The sequence below is a fragment of the Sminthopsis crassicaudata genome, chromosome 5 (genome assembly GCF_048593235.1).
Source record: "Sminthopsis crassicaudata isolate SCR6 chromosome 5, ASM4859323v1, whole genome shotgun sequence".
Classification (NCBI taxonomy): Eukaryota; Metazoa; Chordata; class Mammalia; order Dasyuromorphia; family Dasyuridae; genus Sminthopsis; species Sminthopsis crassicaudata.
Window position 1 is genome coordinate 240,025,333 of NC_133621.1, and position 24,590 is coordinate 240,049,922.

Genomic DNA, 24,590 nt, shown 5'->3' on the forward strand with positions numbered 1-24,590 from the left:
AGAAATTCTTTTTTTTTTTAATTTTATTTTGTTTTTTATTAATTTTTATAATTATAACATTTTCTTTGATAGTACATATGCATAGGTAATTTTTTTTTTTTACAACATTATCCCTTGTACTCCCTTCTGTTCCGAGTTTTTCCCCTCCTTCCCTCCACCCCCTCCCCTAGATGGCAGGCATTCCCATACATATTAAATATCTTATAGTATATCCTAGGTACAATATATATGTGCAGAACCGAACTTTGTTGTTGTTGTTATTGAAAAGGAAGGATTGTATTCACAAGGTAAAAATAATCTGGGAAGAGAAACAAAACAAAACAAAACAAAAAAAAAACAATGCTCACAGTTTACACTCATTTCCCAGTGTTCCTTTTCTGGATGTAGCTGATTCTGTCCATCATTGATCAATTGGAATTGGATTAGCTCTTCTCTATGTTGAAGATATCCACTTCCATCAGAATACATCCTCATACAGTATCATTGTTGAAGTGTAAAATGATCTCCTAGTTCTGCTCATTTCACTCAGCATCAGTTCATGTAAGTCTCTCCAAGCCTCTCTGTATTCCTTCTGTTGGTCATTTCTTACAGAACAATAATATTCCATAACATTCATATACCATAATTTACCCAACCATTCTCCAATTGATGGGCATCCATTCATCTTCCAATTAACAGCCACTACGAAAAGGGCTGCCACAAACATTTTGGCACATACAGGTCCCTTTCCCTTCTTTAGTATTTCCTTGGGATGTAACCCCAGTAGTAGCACTGCTGAGTCAAAGGGTATGCACATTTTGATAACTTTTTGGGCATAATTCCAGATTGCTCTCCAGAATGGTTGGATTCTTTCACAACTCCACCAACAATGCATCAGTGTCCCAGTTTTCCCACATCCCCTCCAACATTCATCGTTATTTGTTCCTGTCATCTTAGCCAATCTGACAGGTGTATAATGATATCTCAGAGTTGTCTTAATCTGCATTTCTCTGATCAATAGTGATTTGGAACACTCTTTCATATGAGTGGAAATAGTTTTAATTTCATCATCTGAAAATTGTCTGTTCATATCCTTTGACCATTTATCAATTGGAGAATGGCTTGATTTCTTACAGATTAAAGTCAATTCTCTGTATATTTTGGAGATGAGGCCTTTATCAGAACCTTTAACTGTAAAAATGTTTTCCCAATTTATTACTTCCCTTCTAATCTTGTTTGCATTAGTTTTGTTTGTGCAGAAACTTTTTAATTTGGTGTAATCAAAATTTTCTATTTTGTGATCAATAATGGTCTCTAATTCTCCCTTGGACACAAACTCCTTCCTCCTCCACAAGTCTGAGAGGTAAACTATCCTATGTTCCTCTAATTTACTTATGATTTCCTTCTTTATGCCTAAATCTTGGACCCATTTTGATCTTATCTTAGTATGTGGTGTTAAATGTGGGTCCATACCTAGTTTCTGCCATACTAATTTCCAGTTTTCCCAGAAGTTTTTGTCAAATAATGAATTCTTATCCCAAAAGTTGGGATCTTTGGGTTTGACAAACACTAGATTGCTATTTTTATTCACTATCTTGCCCTGTGAACCTAACCTATGCCACTAATCAACTAGTCTATTTCTTAGCCAATACCAAATGGTTTTGGTGACTGTTGCTTTATAATATAGTTCTAGATCAGGTACAGCTAAACCACCTTCACTTAAATTTTTTTTCATTACTTCCCTTGAAATTCTCGACCTTTTGTTGTTCCATATGAATTCTGTCGTTATTTTTTCTAGGTCATTAAAATAGTTTCTTGGGAGTCTGATTGGTATAGCACTAAATAAATAGATTAGTTTAGAGAGTATTGTCATCTTAATTATATTTGCTCAGCCTATCCAAGAGCACTGAATGTCTTTCCAATTATTTAAATCTGACTTTATTTTTGTGGCAAGTGTTTTGTAATTTTGCTCATATAATTCCTGACTCTCCTTTGGTAGACATATTCCCAAATATTTTATACTATCGACCGTTATTTTGAATGGAATTTCTCTTTGTATCTCTTGCTGTTGGATTGTGTTGGTAATGTATAAAAATGCTGAGGATTTATGTGGATTTATTTTGTATCCTGCAACTTTGCTAAAATTCTGAATTATTTCTAATAGCTTTTTAGCAGAGTCTTTGGGGTTCTCTAAGTATACCATCATGTCATCTGCAAAGAGTGATAATTTGATTTCCTCATTTCCTACTCTAATTTCTTGAATCTCTTTCTTGGCTCTTATTGCCGAGACTAGAGTTTCTAGTACTATATTGAATAGTAATGGTGACAGTGGGCAACCTTGTTTCACTCCTGATCTTACAGGGAAAGGTTCTTGTTTATCGCCATTGCATATGATGTTTACTGAAGGTTTTAAATATATGCTCCTGATTATTTTAAGGAATAGTCCATTTATTCCTATACTCTCAAGAATTTTTAGTAGGAATGAATATTAGATTTTATCAAATGCTTTTTCTGCATCTATTGAGATGATCATATGGTTTTTATTAATTTGATTATTAATATGGTCAATTATATTAATAGTTTTCCTAATATTAAACCAGCCCTGCATTCCTGGTATAAATCCCATTTGGTCATAGTGTATTATCCTGGGTATGATTTTCTGAATCTTTTTGCTAATATCTTATTTAAGATTTTACCATCAATATTCGTTAGGGAGATTTGTGTATAATTTTCTTTCTCTGTTTTCAGCCTATCTGGTTTAGGTATCAGTACCATGTCTGTGTCATAAAAGGAATTTGGTAGGACTCCTTCAATCCCTATTTTTTCAAATAGTTTATATAGCATTGGAGTTAGTTGTTCTTTAAATGTTTGGTAGAATTCACATGTAAATCCATCTTGTCCTGGGGATTTTTTCTTAGGGAGTTAATAGCTTGTTCTATTTCTTTTTCTGAAATGGGACTATTTAGACTATTTACTTCTTCTGTTAATCTGGGCAAGCTATATTTTTGAAGGTATTCTTCCATTTCATTTAAGTTATTGAATTTATTAGCATAAAGTTGAGCAAAGTAGCTCCTAACTATTGTTCTAATTTCCTCTTCATTAGTGGTGAGTTCTCCCTTTTCATTTTCAAGACTAACAATTTGCTTTTTCTCTTTCCTTTTTTTAATCAGGTTTACTAATAAGGGTTTGTCTATTTTGTTGGTTTTTTCATAGAGCCAACTCTTAGTTTTATTAATTAATTCAATAGTTTTTTTACTTTCAATTTTATTCATCTTACCTTTTATTTTTTGAATTTCAAGTTTTGTGTTTGTCTGAGGGTTTTAAATTTGTTCCTTTTCTAGCAATTTTAGTTGTAAGCCCAATTTGTTGGCCCTCTCTTTCTCTATTTTATGCAAGTAGGCCTGTAGAGATATAAAACTTCTCCTTATTACTGCTTTGGCTGTATCCTACACATTTTGGTATGATGTCTCATTATTGTCATTTTCTTGGGTGAAGTTATTAATTATGTCTATGATTTGCTGTTTTACCCAATCATTCTTTAGTATAAGATTATTTAGTTTCCAATTATTTTTTGGTCCATTTTCCCCTGGGTTTTTATTAAATGTAATTTTGATTGCATTGTGATCTGAAAACTATGCATTTAGGTGTATAGAAATTCTAATTATTGATGTTGTTTTATTTTACATCCTACTACTTTGTTAAAATTGTTGATTGTTTCAAATGGTTTTTTTTAATTGAATCTCTAGGATTCCTTAAGTATACACATATCTTCAAAAAGTGATAGTTTTATTTTCCTTATTCCTATCACTTATCCTTTGATTTCTTTATTTTGTGAAATTATTGTAGCTAGCATTTCTAGTACAATATTGAGTAGTATTTGTCATAATAAATATTCTGGCTTTATCTTGATCTTCCTGGGAAGGTTTTATTTTATCCCCATTACAGGAAATGTTTGCTGTTGACTTAATATAGATATTATTTATCATTTTAAGAAAAGCTTTATTTTAATAAGAATTGATGTTGTGTTTTATGAAAATATTTTTGGCAGCTATTGATAATCATGATTTTTGTTGTTATTGTTGTTGATGTAGTCAGTTATGCTTGTAGTTTCCCATATATTGAACCAGTCACATATTCCTGATATCAATCATAACTGTCAATGTATATGATCTTTATTATATTGCTATATCTTCTTTGCTAGTATTATATTTAAAATATTAACATCACTATCTTTTGGGAATTTAGTCTATAATTTTCTTTTTCTGTTTTTGTTCCTTCTGGTTTAGGTATCAGCACCATATTTTTCCATGAAAGGAATTTTGTAGGACTCTCTCTTTGCCAATTTTTCTAAATAGTTTTTTATGGTATTGGAATTAATTGACTTTAAATGTTTGCTGGAATTCACTTGAAAATCTATCTGTTTGGGGGAATTTTTTAAAGGGACATTCTTTGTGACTTAGTTTCTTTTCTAAAATAGGATTATTTACTCTTCTGTTTATCTGGGCATTTAGTATTCTTTTAAACATTCATCAATTTCATCTACATTGTCAGTTTTATCGGAATGTAATTGGGCAAAATAGCTCCTACTAACAGTTCTAATTTCATCTTCAGTGGTAGTACATTCACTCTACATTTTTGGTACTAATAATTTGGTTTTCTTTCTTTAAAAAAAAATCAAATCGACTAATGCTTTGTCTTATTTCCCTCCCATAAAAGTATCTCCCTTAAAGAAAAAACCCTCTCATTTTTATTAATCTTTCCTTTGATTTTCAGGATTTCTATTTTGATACTTAATTGGAGATTTTTAAATTGCATGTTCAATTTGTTGATCTGTTTTTTCTCTTCTTTTATTAAAACCAGCATATAGAGATATAAAAGTTGCCATAGATACTTCTTTAGCTGCATTCCATAAATTTTTGTAAGTTATCTTATTATTGTTATTCTCATTAATTAATTTACTGCTTCTTACAAATATCTATTCTTTGATTCTTTGATCCACTTATTCTTTCGGTTTATTTAGTTTCCAATTTTTTAAAATCTATCTTTTCATTGTCCTTTATTGAATGTACTTTTTATTGCACTATTATCTGAAAAGATGCATTTAATATTTTTGCTTTTTTGGATTTGTTTGTGACATTTTGCTGCCCTAATACATGGTTAATTTTTGTCAAGATGCATTGTATAAGTTGAGAAAAGATATTTATGCCTTCCTATTTCCTTTCAGTTTTTTTCAGAGGTCTATCATATTTCACTCTTCTAAAAATTTATTTATCTCCCTAACTTTTTATAGACTTATCTAGTTCTTTCAATTTTCTCTTATAATTCATCTAACTTTTAAGATATTGGAATGCTCTTTCATTGTCAGTGGTACCATTAAGGAAAAATGATGTTTTCCTGACTGTTTCTTATAATCAATTCTATTTTTACTTTTGTGTTTGTCTTGAGATTAATATAATTGCCACCTCTGCCTTTTTAACCTTAACTGAAGCATAATAGATTCTGCTGCTTACTTTAATTCTATGTAGGTCTTTCTGTTTCAAATTGTGCCCTTCTGCATGTAGACTTTAACTGTCCTAATAATGATAAAATTCTTAGGAGTTACATATATCATTTTCCTGTTTTGGAATGTATGTAGTTTAATCTTGTAAAGTCCTTTTTTGTTTTTCTTTCATGTTTACTTTCAAATGCTTGAAACTTCACTATTTCATTAAGTGCCCTTTTTCCTCCCAGCTGAAGTATCATACTTAATTTTTTGGGGTACCTTATTCTTGGTGGTAATCCTAACTCCTTTCTCTTCTGGAATATCATATTCCAGGTTCTTTGCTACTTTAATATAGAAGCCTTCATAAATTTAAATTGTTTCTTTTGTCTGCTTGCAATATTTTCTCTTTTATCTGGGAGAACTATAATTTGGCTATGATATATATTCCTGGGATTTTTCATTTTGGGATCTCTTTAAGGAAGTAATAAGTAGATTCTTTAAATTTCTATTTTACATTGTGGTTCTAAGATACTGATAGTTTTCTTTGATAATTTCTTGAAATATGATGTCTAGAATCTTTTTTTTTTTTTTTTTTTTTTTTGTCAACACTTATAGATAGTCCTATAATTCTCAAATTATCTTACCTTGATTTACGTTCCAGGTCATTTGTTTTTCCAATTAGATATTTCACTTTTTTTTTTCATTCTTTTGAATTTATTTTAATCTTTCTGAATGTCTCTAGAAATGCTGAATTTCAATTGCTCAATTCTAATTTTTAAGGAATTATTTTCTTCAGAGAGCTTTTCTGCTTCTTTTTCCATTCTCCAATTATTTAAAAGGAGTGTTTTATTTTTATAGTGCATTTTCATACCTCTTTTACCATTTGGCCTATTCTGTTTTTTAAGGTGTTAATTTTCTTCAGTATTTTTACAAGGCTTGTAAAGGGCTAAAACTCTGAGTTGATGCACTGGGGTTAGCCAACTGAGCACTTAAGAAAATGGCCCTTCCTGCTATTCTGTGCTGGTTCAATCTTTTGGTGTAGACAGAGAATTGTGGGAGGGATTAGGGGGTGGAGTAAGACAAGTTAGAGTCATTTTGGCAATAGAGAAGGAGAAGGGAGGTCTTCGAGATCCTGTGTCCATCCAATTCACTTCTACCCCTAAAGACCAAGAATAAAGACCAAAGACTTTTGCTTATCCTGACTCCACCAAATTCTAAGGTAACCAGGGTGCTAACTTGGTCTTCACACAGGCTATTAATTCTCTTTTCATTATTTCTTTTCTCAGTTTTTCTCTATCAGTCTTAATTTATAATTTAACTTGTCATGTTGGACTTTTGTCCAATACACACACACACACACACACACACACACACACACACACACACACATATACACACACACACAGAGTTTTGTTTTTTCTTTGAGTACTTATTTTTATGGTACAGATTTTTTGGGGGCTCATTTTCCAGTTTTAGTTTTTGATTTTGAACTTTATACTACTGTTGTGAGTCTTTTCATTGAAAGCTCCCAAAGTTGTTGCTATGACCCACTTCCACTGACACCATTGCCTGATCTCTGTGATTATTCCCTCTACTTTTCAATTCCTAACTTCTCTTGAACTGGAAAAATATTTCAACTTGATCTTTTTTTCTTCCAGTATTTAGTTAAATTATAATAAATTTGTTCAGAGAGGAATATTGGGAGATTTTTGGTTGGGTTGCAGTCTCTACCATTTTGATTCTGCCTCCTTCTCTGATCTTTTATTTTTCCAAATGAATTATTTTATTTTATGAAATTGATAATTAGTTTTGTATAGCCTTCAAAGTGTAAATCAATTTTAGGAGTAGTGCTGGTTTTTTTTTTTTGTTTGTTTGTTTGTTTGTTTTTCAATTGCATTGGCATAGTTGAGCCATGAGCATTTAAAATTTATTTAAATTGTTGTTTTTTTATTTCTTTATATAAGAAATATACATATATATTTCCTATAAATCAATTAAATGTATTTAGTTTATATAATTAATTTATAGTTTTATCCATTCAGGTTCTTAGTGTGCTTTGATCAATCATTTTGTAGTTATTTGGAATAAGATTTTTCTCTTTATTGTTACTTCTTGGATTTAGTTATTATTAGATAGAATTGCATTTGATTTTTGTCTGATAAAAGGGTTCTGATAATAGCATTTTCTTTCTGTTTTTGAAACTAATTTGTGAAGTATGAATACTAATAGTTTTTTTTTCCTAATTTTGATAGAATTCTTCTATAGATCCATGCAGACTAGGCATTTTGTTTGTTTGTTTGCTAGTTTGTTTGTTTGCTAGTTACTTTCCAACTAGCTCTTTTTCTTTTTCTGCATTTGGGTTTTTAATGGTTGCAATCTACTCTTTTGATAATTTCAGTATTTTACATATTTGAAAGAAAACATTATATTGGAATCCTTTTATCCCCAAGTTATAGTTCTCCTGCCTCCACTATGAAGACAGCATTAAGTTTTTTTTCAGTTATATTTTTCAGCTTAATATTTTTAAATGACCCTATTCTCACTTCCTTTCTTCTTGTGATTCTCAGTTTCTCCCTTCTATTTATTTCCTTTCTCATTTTGGAGTTTTGCTCATTAGTTTCTTTTTTTCTGCTCTTATCTTTTTATTATTGATTTCATTTATGTGTAAGCTTAAATTTATAGAACAGGCCACTCTGGGCTTTATCCTGAGCTCCATTTCTCTTAGGAACATATCATTTGAGAACTTTTTGTGTTTTCTGGTGAATAAGGTAGTTTTATATTACTCTTTTTTTTTGTACTTGAAGGTATTTCTTCTGATCATGTAGAATTTGTTATTTATGAATTGAATGGCTCATAATTCCCATTTCTCCTTTGAATCATTCAGAAATGGCATGTTGTGGTTCCATGTTCTTCTCAAATGAAGTGGAAAATGATGCTGAGTGAGACTGAGCTAAATTTTGCTTAGTAGAGGGTTTTTTTTTTTTTTCCTCATAACCTAGTAGTCTAGAACATGGCAGCAGTTGAAGCTATTTTATTTTTCATCAGTAATTTCTGAAGTGGAGAAACTTGAGAGATTGTAAGGTTTGGAGAAAATGTTTTATTGGTCATATGATCTAGTTTATTGCACTTTTGGGGGCATGTGTTTATATCCATAGCTTGTGATAAATAATTTGTACTTTAAAAATGCTTATTGAATGGAACTGTATCAGCAATAAAAAGTAATACATAATAAGCAATAAATTCATAGTTCAAACTACAATTTAGGAAAATGAAAAAAGTTTCTCAGTTGAGGTAGTCAGAGTAAATTTTATGAAAAAGTAAGATTTGTTTGTGCTGATATGAAATAATCAAGGATGAAGAACATATTCTAGATAGGAAGATATGGGTAAATTATAGTGATATGAAATATGTTTAGGATTGAATAAATAAACTCGTTTAATTGAATTCAGATAAGGAAATAAGTCAGATCAGATGGGAAAAGTAAGTTGAGTCCAAATTTATACCTTATCTTTTGGACATTGAGTATCGATTATTTCCTTTCCTTTCCAATTGTAGTATTACAAATATGTAATTCTAACCATCATTTTTTTTCCCCCCTGAGGCTGGGGTTAAGTGACTTGCTCAGGGTCACACAGCTAGGAAGTGTTAGGTGTCTGAGACCAGATTTGAACTCGGGGTCCTCCTGAATTCAAGGGCTGGTGCTCTATCCACTGTGCCACCTAGCTGTCCCCTCTAACCATCATCTTCAGCTCTATAGAATACAGCTGTACAATGTATACATATATTGTATTTAACTTTTACTTTAACATATTTTACATGTATTGGTCAACCTGCCATCTTGGGGGGGGATGGGGAGAAGGAGGGGAAAAATTAGAACAAAAAATTGGCAATTGTCAACGTTGTAAAATTACCCATGCATATATCTGGTAAATAAAATCTATCTATCTATCTATCTATCTATCTATCTATCTATCTATCTATCTATCTATCTATCTACATATATATATATAAACACACACACACACACACACACACACACATATATATATATATATAAACACACACACACACACACACACATATATATATATATATATATATATATATATATGTAAACACACACACACACACACACATATATATATATATATATAAAAGAATAGAGCTGTACGGGCTAAACTGACTGTCATTTTCTCTAAGTCCAGCTTCAATATAGCAAACTCTTAGCTGTGGGTAGCTGCAAGTCACTTAAGGAGAAATGAACTAGCCTAGATTGGAAATGGAGGAAGTTTAAAGTTTCCATGTCACTTAGTAGCAGGATAAAGCCTCAGTTTAGTTCTCATTCAATTCTAATCTGGATAAGATAATTAGTCCTTTAAAATTTGTGGGGGAGGTAGAATTAAGAAGACAGTTTAGGGGCAGCCACCCAGCTGATCTCTCTCAACATTCTCCTCTAACAACTTTAAAATAACAGTTTAAATCAAATTTTAGAACAGCAAAGCCAGCAAAAAATTGGATTAGAAAAATTTTGTGCCCTAAAAAAAACTTAAGAAGTTGGTAGGAGAAGTTTGTGACACTGAGGCAGAGGTTTATACAGAACTCACAAGCACACACACCAGTGGCAGCAGTGACCATAGCTGCAGCAGCAGTAGCAATAGTAGCCTTGAGCATTCTCAGCCCAGTGACAATAAAGGGTTCAGACAACTAGTCAAAAAGACCACTGGTTACATATGATTCTATTGCCCATACATAGTTATAGAACAAACTTCTAGGTCAGAGAGGAGTTCAAATGGTTAATCACAAGGGGGTAAGTACCTGGCCACAGGCCCAAAAAAGAATCCTGGGAAGAGTTAAAGAAAGATAAGAGTGATATTGGGAAAAGAAATGAGAATGATACAAGAAAATTATGAAAAGAGAATTAACAGTTGAATTAAAGAGACATCCACATTCCTAAAGAAAAAAACACTTTAAAAACACAATAGGACAAATAGTAAAAGAGGTACAAAAATCCACTGAAGAGAACTTCTAGAAAAGCAGAATTGCTCAAATGAAAAAGGAGATAAAAATTCACAGAAGAAAAGAATTCCTTAAAAAGCAGAATTGGCCACATAGAAAAAAGATAAATAATTACTTAAAAATCACAAAATAATTACTTAAATTATATAAATTTATATAAATATAAATTAAATAAATTAAAATTAAAATAATTACTTAAATAAATTAAAAGATAAATGATTACTTAAAAATCAGAATGCAAGAAGTGGAAGTAATAACTCCATGAGCTATCAAGAAACAACAAAAAAGGTTTGAGAGGTGTGGATCTTGGGAGAGGCAGTATTGGCCAGTTTAGGGATTATGAGGGCAAGGGAAGAATCAGTTGGCATCTCCAGCCTAGTTTCCCTCCATGGTGCTAAGGAATAGGCTGAGAAATCACAGTCCTATTACTCCAGTTATCCAGCAGAATATGGGGAAGAGATAAGAAAAATGGTTGAGGAGAAAAATTAAGTACCTGGTATTGTAGTGAATTGATCCCATCATTCTGGAAAACAATTTGAAATTATCTTCTATAATATGTTTATTATATGCAATATGACTAATACGTTTGTATACCAAAAGAAATCAAAGGAAAAGAAAGAGGACCTATATGTACAGAAATATTTATAGCCATTCTTTTTGTTGTGGCAAAGAATAGGAAATTGAGAAGATGCTATTCAGTTGGGGAATGGCTGAACAAGTTGTGGCATATGATTATAATGAATAGTTTTGTCTTATAAGAAATCACAAGGAGGGGTGGTTTCAGGGGAAAAAATATAGTAAGATGTATAGGAACTGATGCAAAGAATTAAAAAGAATTGGGAGATCATTGTGCATAGTAACATTAATATCATATGATAATCAATTATGAAAGACTTGATTACTTTGATCAACACAGTGGTCCAATACAATTTCAAAGGACTCATGCTGAAAATATTTCTGCTGAGAGAACTAATGAACTCTGAGTGAAAATTAAAGTGTATTTTTCTTATGTTTTTATTTTTCTTGCTTTCTTTGAAATATGGCTAGTATAGAAATATATATTTGAATTGTTTTGTATGTACAATTGATATATTGCTTGCCTTCTCAGAGAGTGAGTGAGGAGATGAGAGATATGCATGAAGATTAAGTTCTATTAGGTGTATTAGGGTAGGAGCTGGCAATGAATGCTGAGATCAGGCATTTCCTAAGAGGCCACTTCTGGGGCCGTCCAGAAGAGCAGGGCACTGTTGAAATAGGCAAATCATAAACTGAGTAAAAGTGGAATGCATGGAAAGTCTGGGCATCGGGTAGGACATAATAAGCTAGTGTCAAAAGATCACATGAGCATTGTTTACAACACAAGCATATTCTTGACAAATAGCAGTTATCCCAGAAACTATCCTTTTGTTCCCTCCTGTTTTAGGTACCTGACTACAAACAGCAAGCAGAATTTCCTATATGCTACAAGACCATTTTTAAAAAGAGCTACTTTGGTCATAAGCTATGTAAGTAAAGACATACTTTTGAGTTCTCTAACAAAAAATATCTTCTATACAATTTTGTTCAGAGATTGTAGCAATATTATTCAACAAAATTAATCATAGAAATTAGAAAATAAAAGTAAAGGTTACAAAGCACCTTAAAAATTCCCTATAAGAATGTGTCTTCAATGAATATACCAGGATGACCCTTTTGCTCAAAAGTAAAGAATATTTTCTGCAAGCAAAGGATCATTTAATAATCCAGAAAAGAATACTATAAAAATTGAATGAAATACATCTAATTCAGCATAGACTATATTAGTTACAAGATATCATATACCATAAGATTTAGGAGATATTTTTTTTTTTCCTGGGAGCTTCTAGATTGAACAAAGTATCTTACATTAACTCATTGATAACAGCAGTTACAAAATAGTAATTAGTCCCTTTTACTGACTTCTTAATGTATACACTTATTTACATTGTCTTTTAAATTTTATTGCTGTTCCTTTTTGTTTCATGTATTAAAATCCTTCCCTTTCCCATTTTTTCAGTAAAAAGAACATTTTAAAAGTTTTCCTCTGAAGGGCAGGTAGTTGGCAGAGGGGATAGAGTAGTAGTCCAGTCTTAGATACTAACAGTGTGACTCTAGGGAAGTCATTTAACCCTGATTGCCTCAAAAAAGAAATTCCCCCCCTGCTACTTATGTAGTTTATATATACTATTAAATGAAATTTAAATCTTTAAAGACAATCTGAAAATTTGCTAAACACCCTACATTTCCCAATTCACCCTAAAGTTCAGAATCTTCATGGTTTTATGTATAGAAAATTTGATATACCTACTCTGCAATTTCTGAAATGCTTTTGAATCTTGCTGTAAATTCATTTTATTTTAAAATTTAGATTTGCTTTTATAAAACATATCTATGTTTGCCTTAAAAATCAAAGTACTGCTATTGACTTTAATGGTTTCACAAACATAGGAAAATAGAAGATATAATTGCATGGATTTTCATAAAACAAAATTCATTAGAATGAAATGTTACTCTGAACTGTGTAAAATTCATACTAACAACCTTAGTTTAATTCTAGAACATCAGCTAAAAATCTGAATCTAAAAAAAGATCATCTAAAATCTAAAAAGATAAAAAGGAATACTTATCTTTTATTGTAAGAAAAAAAAATCTCTGTTATCTGGTTTAGAACAAATGTTGAAAACATTGAGGAGCTAAAAGGTTTGATATAGGTATTTTAAAACATTTGTTAGATTTATGCAATTCAATAAGGAAAAATTTATTAAGTGTCTACTAACTTCCAGGTCCCAGAGAGCTTATAATGTAATAGTGATACAAAGTCAGGTACATTTTGTGCTTGGAAGAACTTCCCCCCACAAATCACAGGGTCAACTGACTTTTTGACCTGATCCATTAGGAATATAGCTGATGAATTCCCATCAATTTATTTAGAGACTATATTACATGATTAATTCAAAGCAAAGACATTTAGTGAAATGACATAAGAAAGGTCACAATAAAGCACATTCCTTATAAATCTGGGGTATATAATAGTCTTGCACAAATAATTCATCATCGGGAGGGGTTGTATATGCCTCTGAATTGTGCTTCTGATAATATCTGGCCACTAAAGTCTTGTAGTATTATCTTATTGTTCCCACTGTTTACTTTTTATAGTCTTCACTGGACAATATCCAGTATTCCAAAAATAATGTTTTTGCCAAATGTTGCTCTTTGAGTCACATACAGTTTCCACTAGAAGTTGCTGTGCCACATGTATAGATTCTACTGACTGGTATTCCCTTGACTGAATATCCACCAACTAATTTGGGTTGTACTCTTTTGGACACATGCACTCTCTGCTAGATGCTGCCAGCTTCCCACTAGACACATGCTTGTGGAGCTTCTCTGCTTTAGTGTCTGATTTCAGCTGAAATCTTTGGCTACAATCCTTTCTTTTCGTGAAGAATGGACTTTGCCAACCTTTTAGTTAATAAAATCAAGGCTTTTAAAAACAACTGTTACTCTATTTTTAGTACTAAGAATATCAACAGCCCTTCCCTGGGGGTGAGGGTCACTTTTTGCTCTTTTTCTTCACATAGGGGCCTGTCTGTTCCTTTCCAGAGTTTTGGTTAACAGGCTTTTCATCTGTAGCAGGACTCTTTGCCTGTTATGCCAAGATCATAAGGACACAGCTAATATCTTGTATTAATATTAATATCTCTTCTTTAGATTGAACTTTTAAGCTATAATCTTGAACTCTATGGGTTTCTTAATTCTACTTTCTGATAAACATTTCACATATTAAAAAAAATTAATCCCTAAAGATTGGGCTGTCATATAAAAATTTACTGTCAACCAACTCTAGGGTTTGGGAAATCCCTGTCTTTTCAACTCCATATCCCTTATGCTTCCCCATCCAGAGGAGTGGACCATGAAAGGCATAATGACAAAGAAAAACTCAGAGGGCAAAATCATTGTCTCTTCTCTCTGCCCGATTACTTGAATTTATTTTTACATGCACAAATAATTATGACAAAAGACAGAATGTGACAAATGTCATGAAGAGAACCATATCAAGTTTTATGAACTAAGAGAATAGGAGAACTTAAACTGGGCCTTAAATGGAGACACAAAGATGAGGAAGGAGTGTGTACTAAGTGACAGCCTGTGAAAACTTACCAAAATGAGAGGAAGCAGAATGGGATTAGGTGGTAAGAAGTAATCCAAATTAGTCACAATTTTGATTAATATATTGAAAAAGGTAAATTGGATACAGGTGGTGATAGGCACTGAATACTGTTTTTCTTTGATTCTTCTGGCTACATCCTATACTGTTTTTCTTCCCTTCCCTTTGTGCTTTTAAACTCATTTTTAACAATTGGACTTTTAAAATGCTTTTTCTAAGAGTAAAACTTTAAAAATGTGTATTTGAAAAGTATTTTGAAGTACCTTGAAGAAAGATGGTTCAGGGGCCTAATGCAATCAAATTTCTTTCTTTCCAAAGGTGATTGTGACTTTATGTTTCCGAATGTGGATAATGGGAGGATCCATGCCATTGTTTTCAGAGCAGGATAATCCGGCTTCTTTTTCACCTTACATTCTTACAAGGTATAGTGGAACTAACTAAAGATTCTAACCTCACATATTCCACTTTCCTAAGTTTTACTTTCAGAATTGTGGGATAATCATCTTGCTGTAAACTATTGATTTTCTCTCTAAATAATGACCCCATTAGCCAATGAAGAAAAGTACATGCATTATAATGGAAATTTATTTTAGTAAATGGTGAAAGAAAAGCAGCATTGTCATCATTATAATAAAACAAATCTGAAACATTAAATTTAAAAAATCTGTCTCTGATTACCTCATCAACTCAATTAACGAGTTAATTAATTGCTTACTATGAATCAGAACTATACTAAAGTTTCTGAATTCAAAGAAAGAGAAATTCTTGGAAATGAGGAGAGAAAGCATTTTAGTCATAGAGGGCAGCCAATAAAAATGTCAGTCAGAATGTAGGCTTTCTGGTGCAAATAATAGTAGGAGGGTAAGTAGATCATATACTACATAGAAGGAAGTAAAGTATGAGAAGCCTGGAAATATAGAAATGGGCCAAGTTATCAAGGGCTTTAAAATTCAAATGTAGGATTTCTTGTTTGATCCTGAAAGTTATAGGACACTGAAATTTATTGAATTAGGGAAGTGACAGTTTTAGGAAGAATCACTTTGATAGCTGAATATAGATAGATTGAAGTGATAGTAATAGAAAAGTTGGGAAGATTTAGCAGGGAAAAAGATAGTGAATTCATTTTGGATATGTTGACTTTAGTTTGTATATATGATATATAAGATGTTCAAGAGTGGAGGTTAGAAAAAGAGGTTAGGTCTGGATAAATAGATGTGAGAGTTACGTGATTAAAGGTATTATTTGAATTTGTTCAAGCTAATAGAGGGAGAAGAGAAAGAACCCAGGACAGAAATTGGAAGGATACCTATTGTTAATGAATAAGACTTGGATAAAAATCTATTAAAGGAAACATTATTCAGATATGTAGGAGGAAAACCAGGAAAGAACAGTGTTGCCACATCCTAGAAAAAGGAATTATCAAGTAGAAGAGGGTAACTGCCAAAGCAGTTGAGAGGCCAAAAAAGATAAGCCTTTGAAATAAGATAATTAGATTTGGCAATTGGATTATTGGTAACTTTGGAAATAATAGTTTCATTTGAATGATGAGGTTAGAAGATAGAGTTAAAATAATGAGAAGATTGAAACTCTCAAGGAGTTTAGCTATGAAAGAGAGGAGTCAGATGTTATTATTTTTATTTCCCTTTCTATTGTGTGATATTCTTATTATAACAATTAGATCTTGACTACTCAATCCATAGATTATTATTAAATTTCTACTATATATACTATACACTATATAGTATAATGACAAAAGCTCTCAAAGAGACTTTCTTAAGGATTTTAGTCACAAGAAGAGAAATTTACAAAGATAAATAGGATAAATAGGGAAAATGGGACTAGATGAGAACTTTTTTTTCTGAGTCAATTGGGGTTAAGTGACTTGCATTATTCAATTATCAAACACACTCTGTAAGCACCAAAGGTAAGGAGAGCCATTATCTAAATGTATGCTTATAGAGCCATTATTTCACATTAAATAGGTAATTAGCTTTAAGTGCTCTATCCTCTGATTTAAGCACACCTTTTTCAGAGTTTCAGCCCTCTACATCTCCCATTTTCTTTTGTTTTAGAACACAGGTACTCCACAGGGAGGTGAGAATCCCAAAAAGGAGATGATCATAACTCCCCCCTCCCCATTTCTCAGGAAGGGAGGTGAAAACACTAAAAAGGAGGGTATGTAAATAACAATCACACATACACTTCCTTCAGCAGCCAAGAGATAGTCCAAAACCAATATATTATCCATTACTTTAAGTATCAGGGAGTCCAATGATCCCTGCAAATTTTTGAAGTCCTACAAAACAGTCTTATTATGTGTTAGGGAATCCGATGATTCTTACAGGTTTTGAAGTTCTGCAACAATCTCAACATGTCTCAGGGATTCCAATGATTCCTGAGGGTTTTAAAGTCCTACAACAATCTTTTCATGTCTCAGGGATTCCAATGATTCCTGAGGATTTTGAAGTCCTGCATCAGTCTTATTAACAATTTTTGCTGTCCATGAGTCAGTTGCCATAACTGCCATACTCTTTCAGTGGTGGAGACAATCAGCAATGGAACCACCCGATGTTTCTTGGGTCTTTTCCTTCGTTTCAAGGGTCTGCCTCGACTCTCCATTGGACAAGGCGAATACAGCTTGTTGACACTCATCTGATTCCTTCTCCATCTGTAGAGATACAAACAAACGCTCGCCCCCCAAGCAGTTAACCTATATGGTCCCTTCCATTCACCACTTTCTGGATCTCTCCACATCACTTGGTGATTATCTAAAGATAATGGAACTGCTCCTACTGGACACTGCCTTTGTGGTAGGTTATAAAACCTGTCTGCCAAAGCCAGTGCATTTTTATTAAAAATCAAGAAGTTAATAGTATAAAGAGCTAAATTTAGAAGTTCTCTAGGGTTATCTGTGGCTGCCCTTTTCTTTTGTTTTTGGAAGAGCGTCTTGATGTTTCTGTTTCTCCTCTCTATTACTGGCTGTCCTTGAGGATTAAAGGGTATGCCAGTGATGTGTAAAATCTTATACTATGCACAAAAGTGTGCAAAATGTTTAGATGTATATGCAGGTCCAATATTTGTTTTTATTGCTTGTGACACACCCATAATTACAAATGTTTGTATAAGGAATTCAGTGACCATTTGGGCTATTTCTTTTGCTACTGATATTGCAAAAGTAAATCCTGAAAAGGTGTCTACCACAACATGGATAAAAGACAGACAATTAAAAGATTTATAATGGGTCACATCCATTTGCCAAATGTCATTGGGTCTCAAACCATGAGGGTTCTTCCCTGGAGGGAGTGTAGGAGCATGGAAAGGAAGGCAAGCTGTACAGGCTTGTACTGTGCTCCTAGCTTTCTCTTTTGTTATGCCAAATTGCAAACGTAAAGCTCGAGCAGCCTGATTTAGAATGAGATTCTTGGGCTGCCTGAAATAAAGGAGTATTGGCTAACTACCTTTGAATTACCATCAAAAATAGGACCTGGAAGTCCACTATTTGAGTGGACATGCAAGATATAAATCTTACCTTCATGCTTTCTCACTTGCACTTGAAGTTCCTTAAAGAACTGATATATATTAGAAGCTACAAATTTTACTTGGGCTTTGGCAATTCTTTGTACCACACCTACTGAATAGGCTCAATCAGATATTATATCTCTTATATAATAAGAGATAAAATGATTGCATAGAATTCATTCTGTTGAGCATACTGAAAAAGAGTTCTGAAACTCTCTTCATGAGAATATATAGCACAAATATTATGTTTGGATGCATCTGTAAAGATAGTTGGCCCTTTAAGAGATCCTTGAGAAATCTTTTTTTCAAGAACACATTGCCAATTATGTAATAGTCTGGTTATCTTTAATGGAGACCCGTGTCTAAAATTTGGAGTGGTGGCCAATAAAATTTGCCACTCTGGGATGGTTTCACAGCACACATTAATTTGTGCATTAGTATAAAAGGTGTATATCTTGTCAGGTCTTAACCCAGATAATTGTACTGCTCATTTAATGGCCTTTGGTAAAATTCTAGCCACAAGCACTGGGTAAGGAGTAAGGCTTTATTCTGCTTGTGCTGGGAAGTTCACCCATTTTATTATATTGTCTCCTTAATGAAAAACTGCTGTGGGTGCCTCTTTTGTAGCAAAAACTGATTATTTCCAAGGGTTTTTGAGTGACTCAACCACATTGGATAAAGCCAGTTCAACTTCTCTCAAAGCCTCTTGAGCTTCTTTTGTAAGTTGTGTGGTGAGTTTAAAGCACTGTCTCCCCTTAAAATGCCATATAATGGTTGCAATTGATAGGTAGTCAAGCCTAACACTGGACACATCCATTGGATATCTCCTATCAATTTCTGAAAGTCATTTCTCTGTTCTTAAGGAAAGTTTTTGTACTGTAAGCACCTTAGGGTATACTTCATATCCTAAATATTGAAAAGGAGCATGTCTTTGAATTTTTTCTGGAGCTATATGCAAATTTTAGTTCCTTAGTATTTCTGTGGTCTTTTGCAAACATGCTTCAAACATTTTTTCCTCAGATATATATCCCAATATATCATCCATATAATGTAATAACATTACTTTTGGAAATGCTTTTCTTACTGGAGTAAGAATAGTAGCAACATACATTTGGCACATAGTAAGGCTATTTTTCATTCCTTGTGGCAAAACTGTCCATTCATATCTTTTATAAGGCTGAGCTAAGTTAACATTGGGCATTGAAAAGGCAAATCTTTTCATATCCTCCTTATCTAAAGGAATAGAATAGAAACAATCCTTAATTTCTACAATCCAAAGGGGCCATTCTCTAGGCAATTGAGTAGAAGATGGCTGAAGGGTTCCCATAGTTTCTATCTGTTCTTTTACTTTTCGTAATTCAGTCAATATCCTCAATTTTCCAGATTTCTTTCTTACAACAAAAACAGGGGAATTCCAAAGACTTAGAGAAAGTTATGTGTCCTTGGTCAAGTTGTTCCTGTATTATATATAATAAGGCCTGAATTTTATCACTAGCAAAGGGCCACTGTTCTATCCACACTGATGTATCAGTTTTCCATTGGATAGGAACAGGTGAAAGTGTAGGCAGGCCTTAAACAGCAGCTCTGCCTAAAAAACAAAGTACTCATTTGTAATCCTAATTTTTGTAAAATGTCTCTTCCTCACAGATTGATGGGGATTTTTTCAACTATAAAAGGAGTAAAAACTCCTGTTTCACCTTCAAATGTATATCTCAAAGGGGTAGCATTAACTTCAGCTGCTATTGATCCTCCTACACCAGACATATAGTTATCTACATTCATCTTTGGCCAATGAATGGGCCAGCTGGCATCTCTAATGAGTATGATCTACACCTGTGTCTACCAGTCCTTTTAATGGCATACCATTTATATAGATAGTGAGCATAGGTGGGTCAGTTGTATATTCCTGGATGCTGCTGCTTGGAGTCAGAATTTGGGCAACTATCATCAGATTGCCTATTAGGAGTCTGTAACAGTAAACTTGATGCTACTACTTCTCTTGGTTGATAAGTCACACATTGTCTACCTGTATTAGTAACTGGGATATTATCTACACATTCCCCAGTTTCCCACATCAGTGTATGGATGAACACTGTTTTGTAAGTACTCTCAGGAGGTGAAATGGTCAAGCCTACTGTGCCTGGAGGCAAGGGATCCACAAGCTGGAGAGGAACAGATTTCACCTCTCCAGGGGATTTCTCAGTAATCCCAGCTGCATACAACTCTATTCTCCCCAGTTGTAATACCATTCTTCCATTAGGTTTCTTCCTGGCTGATTGATTGTGTAATCCCTTTTTCCCATCAGATTGCTTCCTGGCTGTTTGGTCATGTCTAGATATTAAACTTCTGCAGGCTCTCTGGGTGTAGCATTGATTGCCATCATGCCCCAAGTATTTTTTGCTTTGGGCCCCTCATCCTGTTTCCCTGAATTAGTCTGCCTTCTGATGCCCAAAGGAAGCCTCTGTTGCATTTTGGACCTGGGGTTTTATGTCTTGTTTTTCCACCCTGTTTTCTCACTCTGTCTTTATGCCAACATTGAGCTTTCAAATGCCCCACTTTACCACATTGAAAGCATTGATAAGTCTCTCTGGAAGTCCCTTGCCAAAAGGGACCCTGTCTTCCCATGTTCAGATCTTGGGCAGTCTGCATCATAGTCTGGCTATAAAAGTTATTTGTGCCCACCGTGGTACAGCATTTTATAATCTCTTCTAAAGGATCATCTTTGTGTGCCCTAGCATAATTCTTTTACAAACATCATTAGCATTTTTTTTTTAGCAGGTTGACTTAATATAATTTCTTTTACTGCATTTTCACCAATAGTTCATATGACAGATGTCTGCAAATGTCCCACAAAACAAGTGAACAAGAGTTCACTTGGACCTTGCTCTGTTTTTGTGAAGGCTTCCCCTCTGTCTTGCTTTCCTAGGAGGGTCCCCCATGCTTTGATAGCAGCAGAAACAATTTGCTCATATGCTTCTATGGGATAATTAATCCATGCTGAAATTTCTGCATAAGAACTTATATTTGTTAGTTGGTCACAGGTTATTGGTCTATTAACTCCTATTTGCCTATTATGGTGGGCTTGTATCCTACAGAATTCACTATATTCAGAAAGCCACAAGTTTTGTCCAGGTTCTTAGCATTTCTTTGTTATAGATTTCCAGTCAGTAGGAGTTAAAATTTAATAAGCCAAATTCTGTAATAACATCTTAACATAAGATGACGTGGCCCCATAAATAGTGCAAGCCTTTTTCATATCTTTGATAATTTCTAGATTAAAAGGAGTGTATCTTCTCTTTTTTTGACTTGAAGAATAAAGCTGTTCAATCACAGGATAAATTTCTATTCTCAAATCAGCTGTATTCTTCCCTTCCTCTTTGGCTTCAAGTAGTGCTTTTTGTAATTGAGTCATGCTGGGGTTGATTGCTGGGGGGAGGTGCTGGTGATATCACTACTCCTTTCACACCTCCTCCTCTCTCCAACCAGGAATGTGAAGTTGATGGGGGAAGGTCAGGTGTAGTTGGAGGTGAAGCTGGGCTGTGAGTGTGAGAATCACCTCACCCTTTAAGTTCCCCATGACTTTTGGCTATTTTATCAGTACCATGCCTTTTCTCTTACTCTTTCTCCTCAAGCTTCCTTGTCTGATTGTTCTCCTTAGAACTTTTCTTTTTTCTAGAACTTGTGGGATTCTTTAAGGCCAATTGTATTATGTTGTATACATGGAATGTTTCCTTAGAAATTGAATCAGAACCATTATCATTGTAATATTCACTATGTAAAGGGCTAGAACTGAGCAAATGCACTTGAATAATGGAGCACATGAGACTAATTGCCAATTGGACAATTCTCTAATAACATGTTTGAAGAATGACCCTCTCTAACTATTCTGTGCTGGCTCAATTGGCGGGACAAACAAGGGGAAGTGACTTGTGTGGGTGGCATAGGAGGAAGAGATTGAGGCATTCTCCTGGCGGTTGGGAGAGAGGAAGGTGGTGTGGAGATTGCTAGATCTAATCTTCTGACGGCGACCCCAAAAGACCAAGAATAAAGATTTTTGGTGATCCTGACTCTGGCTGATTTCTGGGAAGACAGAGTTCCAGCAATTCACATAATTGATCTCCTACTAGTTTTCAATTATCTGCCTCTATTTCTTCTTCCTTGAAGAACCAAGGGGATGTGCATTCTAATGTTTCCAAGAGTCCACCAATCTGCTCCCAAGTTACAAGCAAACCTTGCCTCTTTATTAGCTTAAGTATGCTTTATATAGAGCTCCCTTGAGGAGGGGTGGGGATAGGGGAGAATTTTTTCCTAATATTTACTTCAGTTCTGCTAGAAAATGAAAGTTATTAGTTTAGCCCTTATCTTAAGTAATTCCCTTTTTGTGTATTTTAATACTTACCCTATTTCCTGGTCACAGGGACTTCTTTACTGAATTTAGGGTCCTTAGTCCACATTGGGGCGCCAAATATAAAGCATGGGCTAACTCCCTGGAAGACCTCAAGATCAGCCAGAGTCAGGATAAATCAAAGTCCTTGGTCTTTAGTGGAAGAAGTGAAGGAGGCAGGCAAGCCAAAGATGTATCCTGGTTTCTGGAGCCTTTCTCCTCTTGTTAACAGGTGACCCTGACTTCTCTCCCTCAGCCCTCCAATTCTTGCCTACGATTACCCCACCACTACACATTCAGCAAGCACCAATCTAAATCATCTAAATATATACTTATAGAGCCATTATCTCACATCAAATAGGTAATTAGCCTTAAGTGCTCTCTTGTCTGATTCAAGCACCCCTTTTTCAGAGTTTCAGCTTTCTACATAGACCTACATCTTATACTCTATAGAAAAACTAAAATCAAAATAGATACATGATTTGGGCATAAATTGTGATACCATACAAATTAGGAAAGCAAGGGATAATTTACCTATCAAGTCTTTGGAGAAGGGAGGAATTTATGATCAAAGAAAAACTAAAGAACATTATGAAAGGTAAAATGGACAACTTTGATTACATTAAATTAAAAAGTTTATTCACAGACAAAACCAATAGAAACATGATTAAAAGGGAAGTACAAAGCTGGGAAAAAATCATTACAGCCAGTGTTTCTGATAAAGGTCTCATTTCTAAAATATATGAAGAACTATGTCAAATTTATAAGAATATAAATCATCCCCCAATTGACAAATGGTCAAAGGATATGAACAGATAATTTTCAGATAATGAAATTAAAGTCATTTATACTTATATCAAAAAATGCTCTAAATCACTCTTGATTAGAGAAATATAAATTAAAACAGTTTTGAGGTACTGCCTCATACCTCTCAGATTGGCTAAGATGACAGGAAAAGTTGATGATAAATTTTGGAGAGGACGTGGAAAAACTGGTACACTATTGCTTTGTTGGTGGAGTTATGAAATGATCCAATCATTCTGGAGAGTAATCTGGAACTATGCCCAAAAGGTTCTCAAACGTACGTACCTTTTGACCCAGCAGTGCCATGACTGAGTCTGTATAACCAAGAGAATCATAAAGGAGGGGAAAAGATGCACATGTGAAAAATTTTTATAGCAGCTCTTTTTGTAGTAGCAAAGAATTAGAAAATGCCCATCAGTTAGGGAATGGCTTAACAAGGTGTGGTATATGAAGGTAATAGAATATTGTTCTATAAAGGTCAAGCTGATTTTAGAAAGGCCTGGAAAGATTTACATGAATTGATGCTGAGCTAAACAATCATGAATATGTTGTACAGAATAAGAGCAAAAATGTGCAATCATTAACTATGAAAGGCTTGTTTCTTCTCAGTAGTTCAGTGATCCAAAGCAATCCAATAGACTTTGGACAGAAAGTGCCATCTGCATCCAGAAAAAAGAACTAAAGAGACTGTTTGTAAATCAACACATAGTATGTTCAGTTCTTTTTCCTATTTATTATTTTTTTTAATCTCTCCTATGGTTTTTCCATTTTGATCTGATTTTTCTCTCCCAGTATGATCCATAAAGCAAACTCCAAGAAAATGACGTAGAAAAACAGTATTCTTCAATCTGCATTCAAGTTCTATCAGTTCTTTTTCTGAAGGTAGATAACATTTTTTTTCATAGATCTTTCAGAATTGTCTTGAATCTTTGTATTTCTGGGAATGGCTAAGTCATTCATGTTCATTAAAAATATTGCTGTTATTGTGTACAATGTTCTTCTTATTCTTCTCACTTCACTTTGCATCAATTCATGTAAGTCTTTCCAGGTTTTTCTGGAAGCATCCTGCTCAACATTTCTTATAGCACAATAATATTCTAATACAATCATTTACCAGAACTTGTACAGTTATCCCCAATTGATGGGCAGCCTCTCAATTTTCATTTCTTTTCTACCACAAAAAAGCTGTTATAAATATTTTATTAATTTGAGTCCTTTTC

The 24,590-nt window shown here is 33.6% G+C and overlaps 1 protein-coding gene across 6 annotated transcripts in view; it reads left to right on the forward strand.

Moving 5' to 3' along the window:
- The window catches only part of TMTC1 (transmembrane O-mannosyltransferase targeting cadherins 1), a 318,149-nt gene that overhangs the window by 86,236 nt on the left and 207,323 nt on the right, over positions 1–24,590 (forward strand). For 5 of the 6 annotated variants that reach the window (XM_074270648.1, XM_074270646.1, XM_074270644.1 and 2 more), the window contains 2 exons: positions 11,901–11,982; positions 14,982–15,085. The exons of the other annotated variant lie outside the window; for it this stretch is intronic. In XM_074270648.1, the coding sequence (XP_074126749.1) occupies positions 11,901–11,982; positions 14,982–15,085 (186 nt within the window). The remainder of the gene's footprint in view (positions 1–11,900; positions 11,983–14,981; positions 15,086–24,590) is intronic. 6 annotated transcript variants of the gene reach the window in all.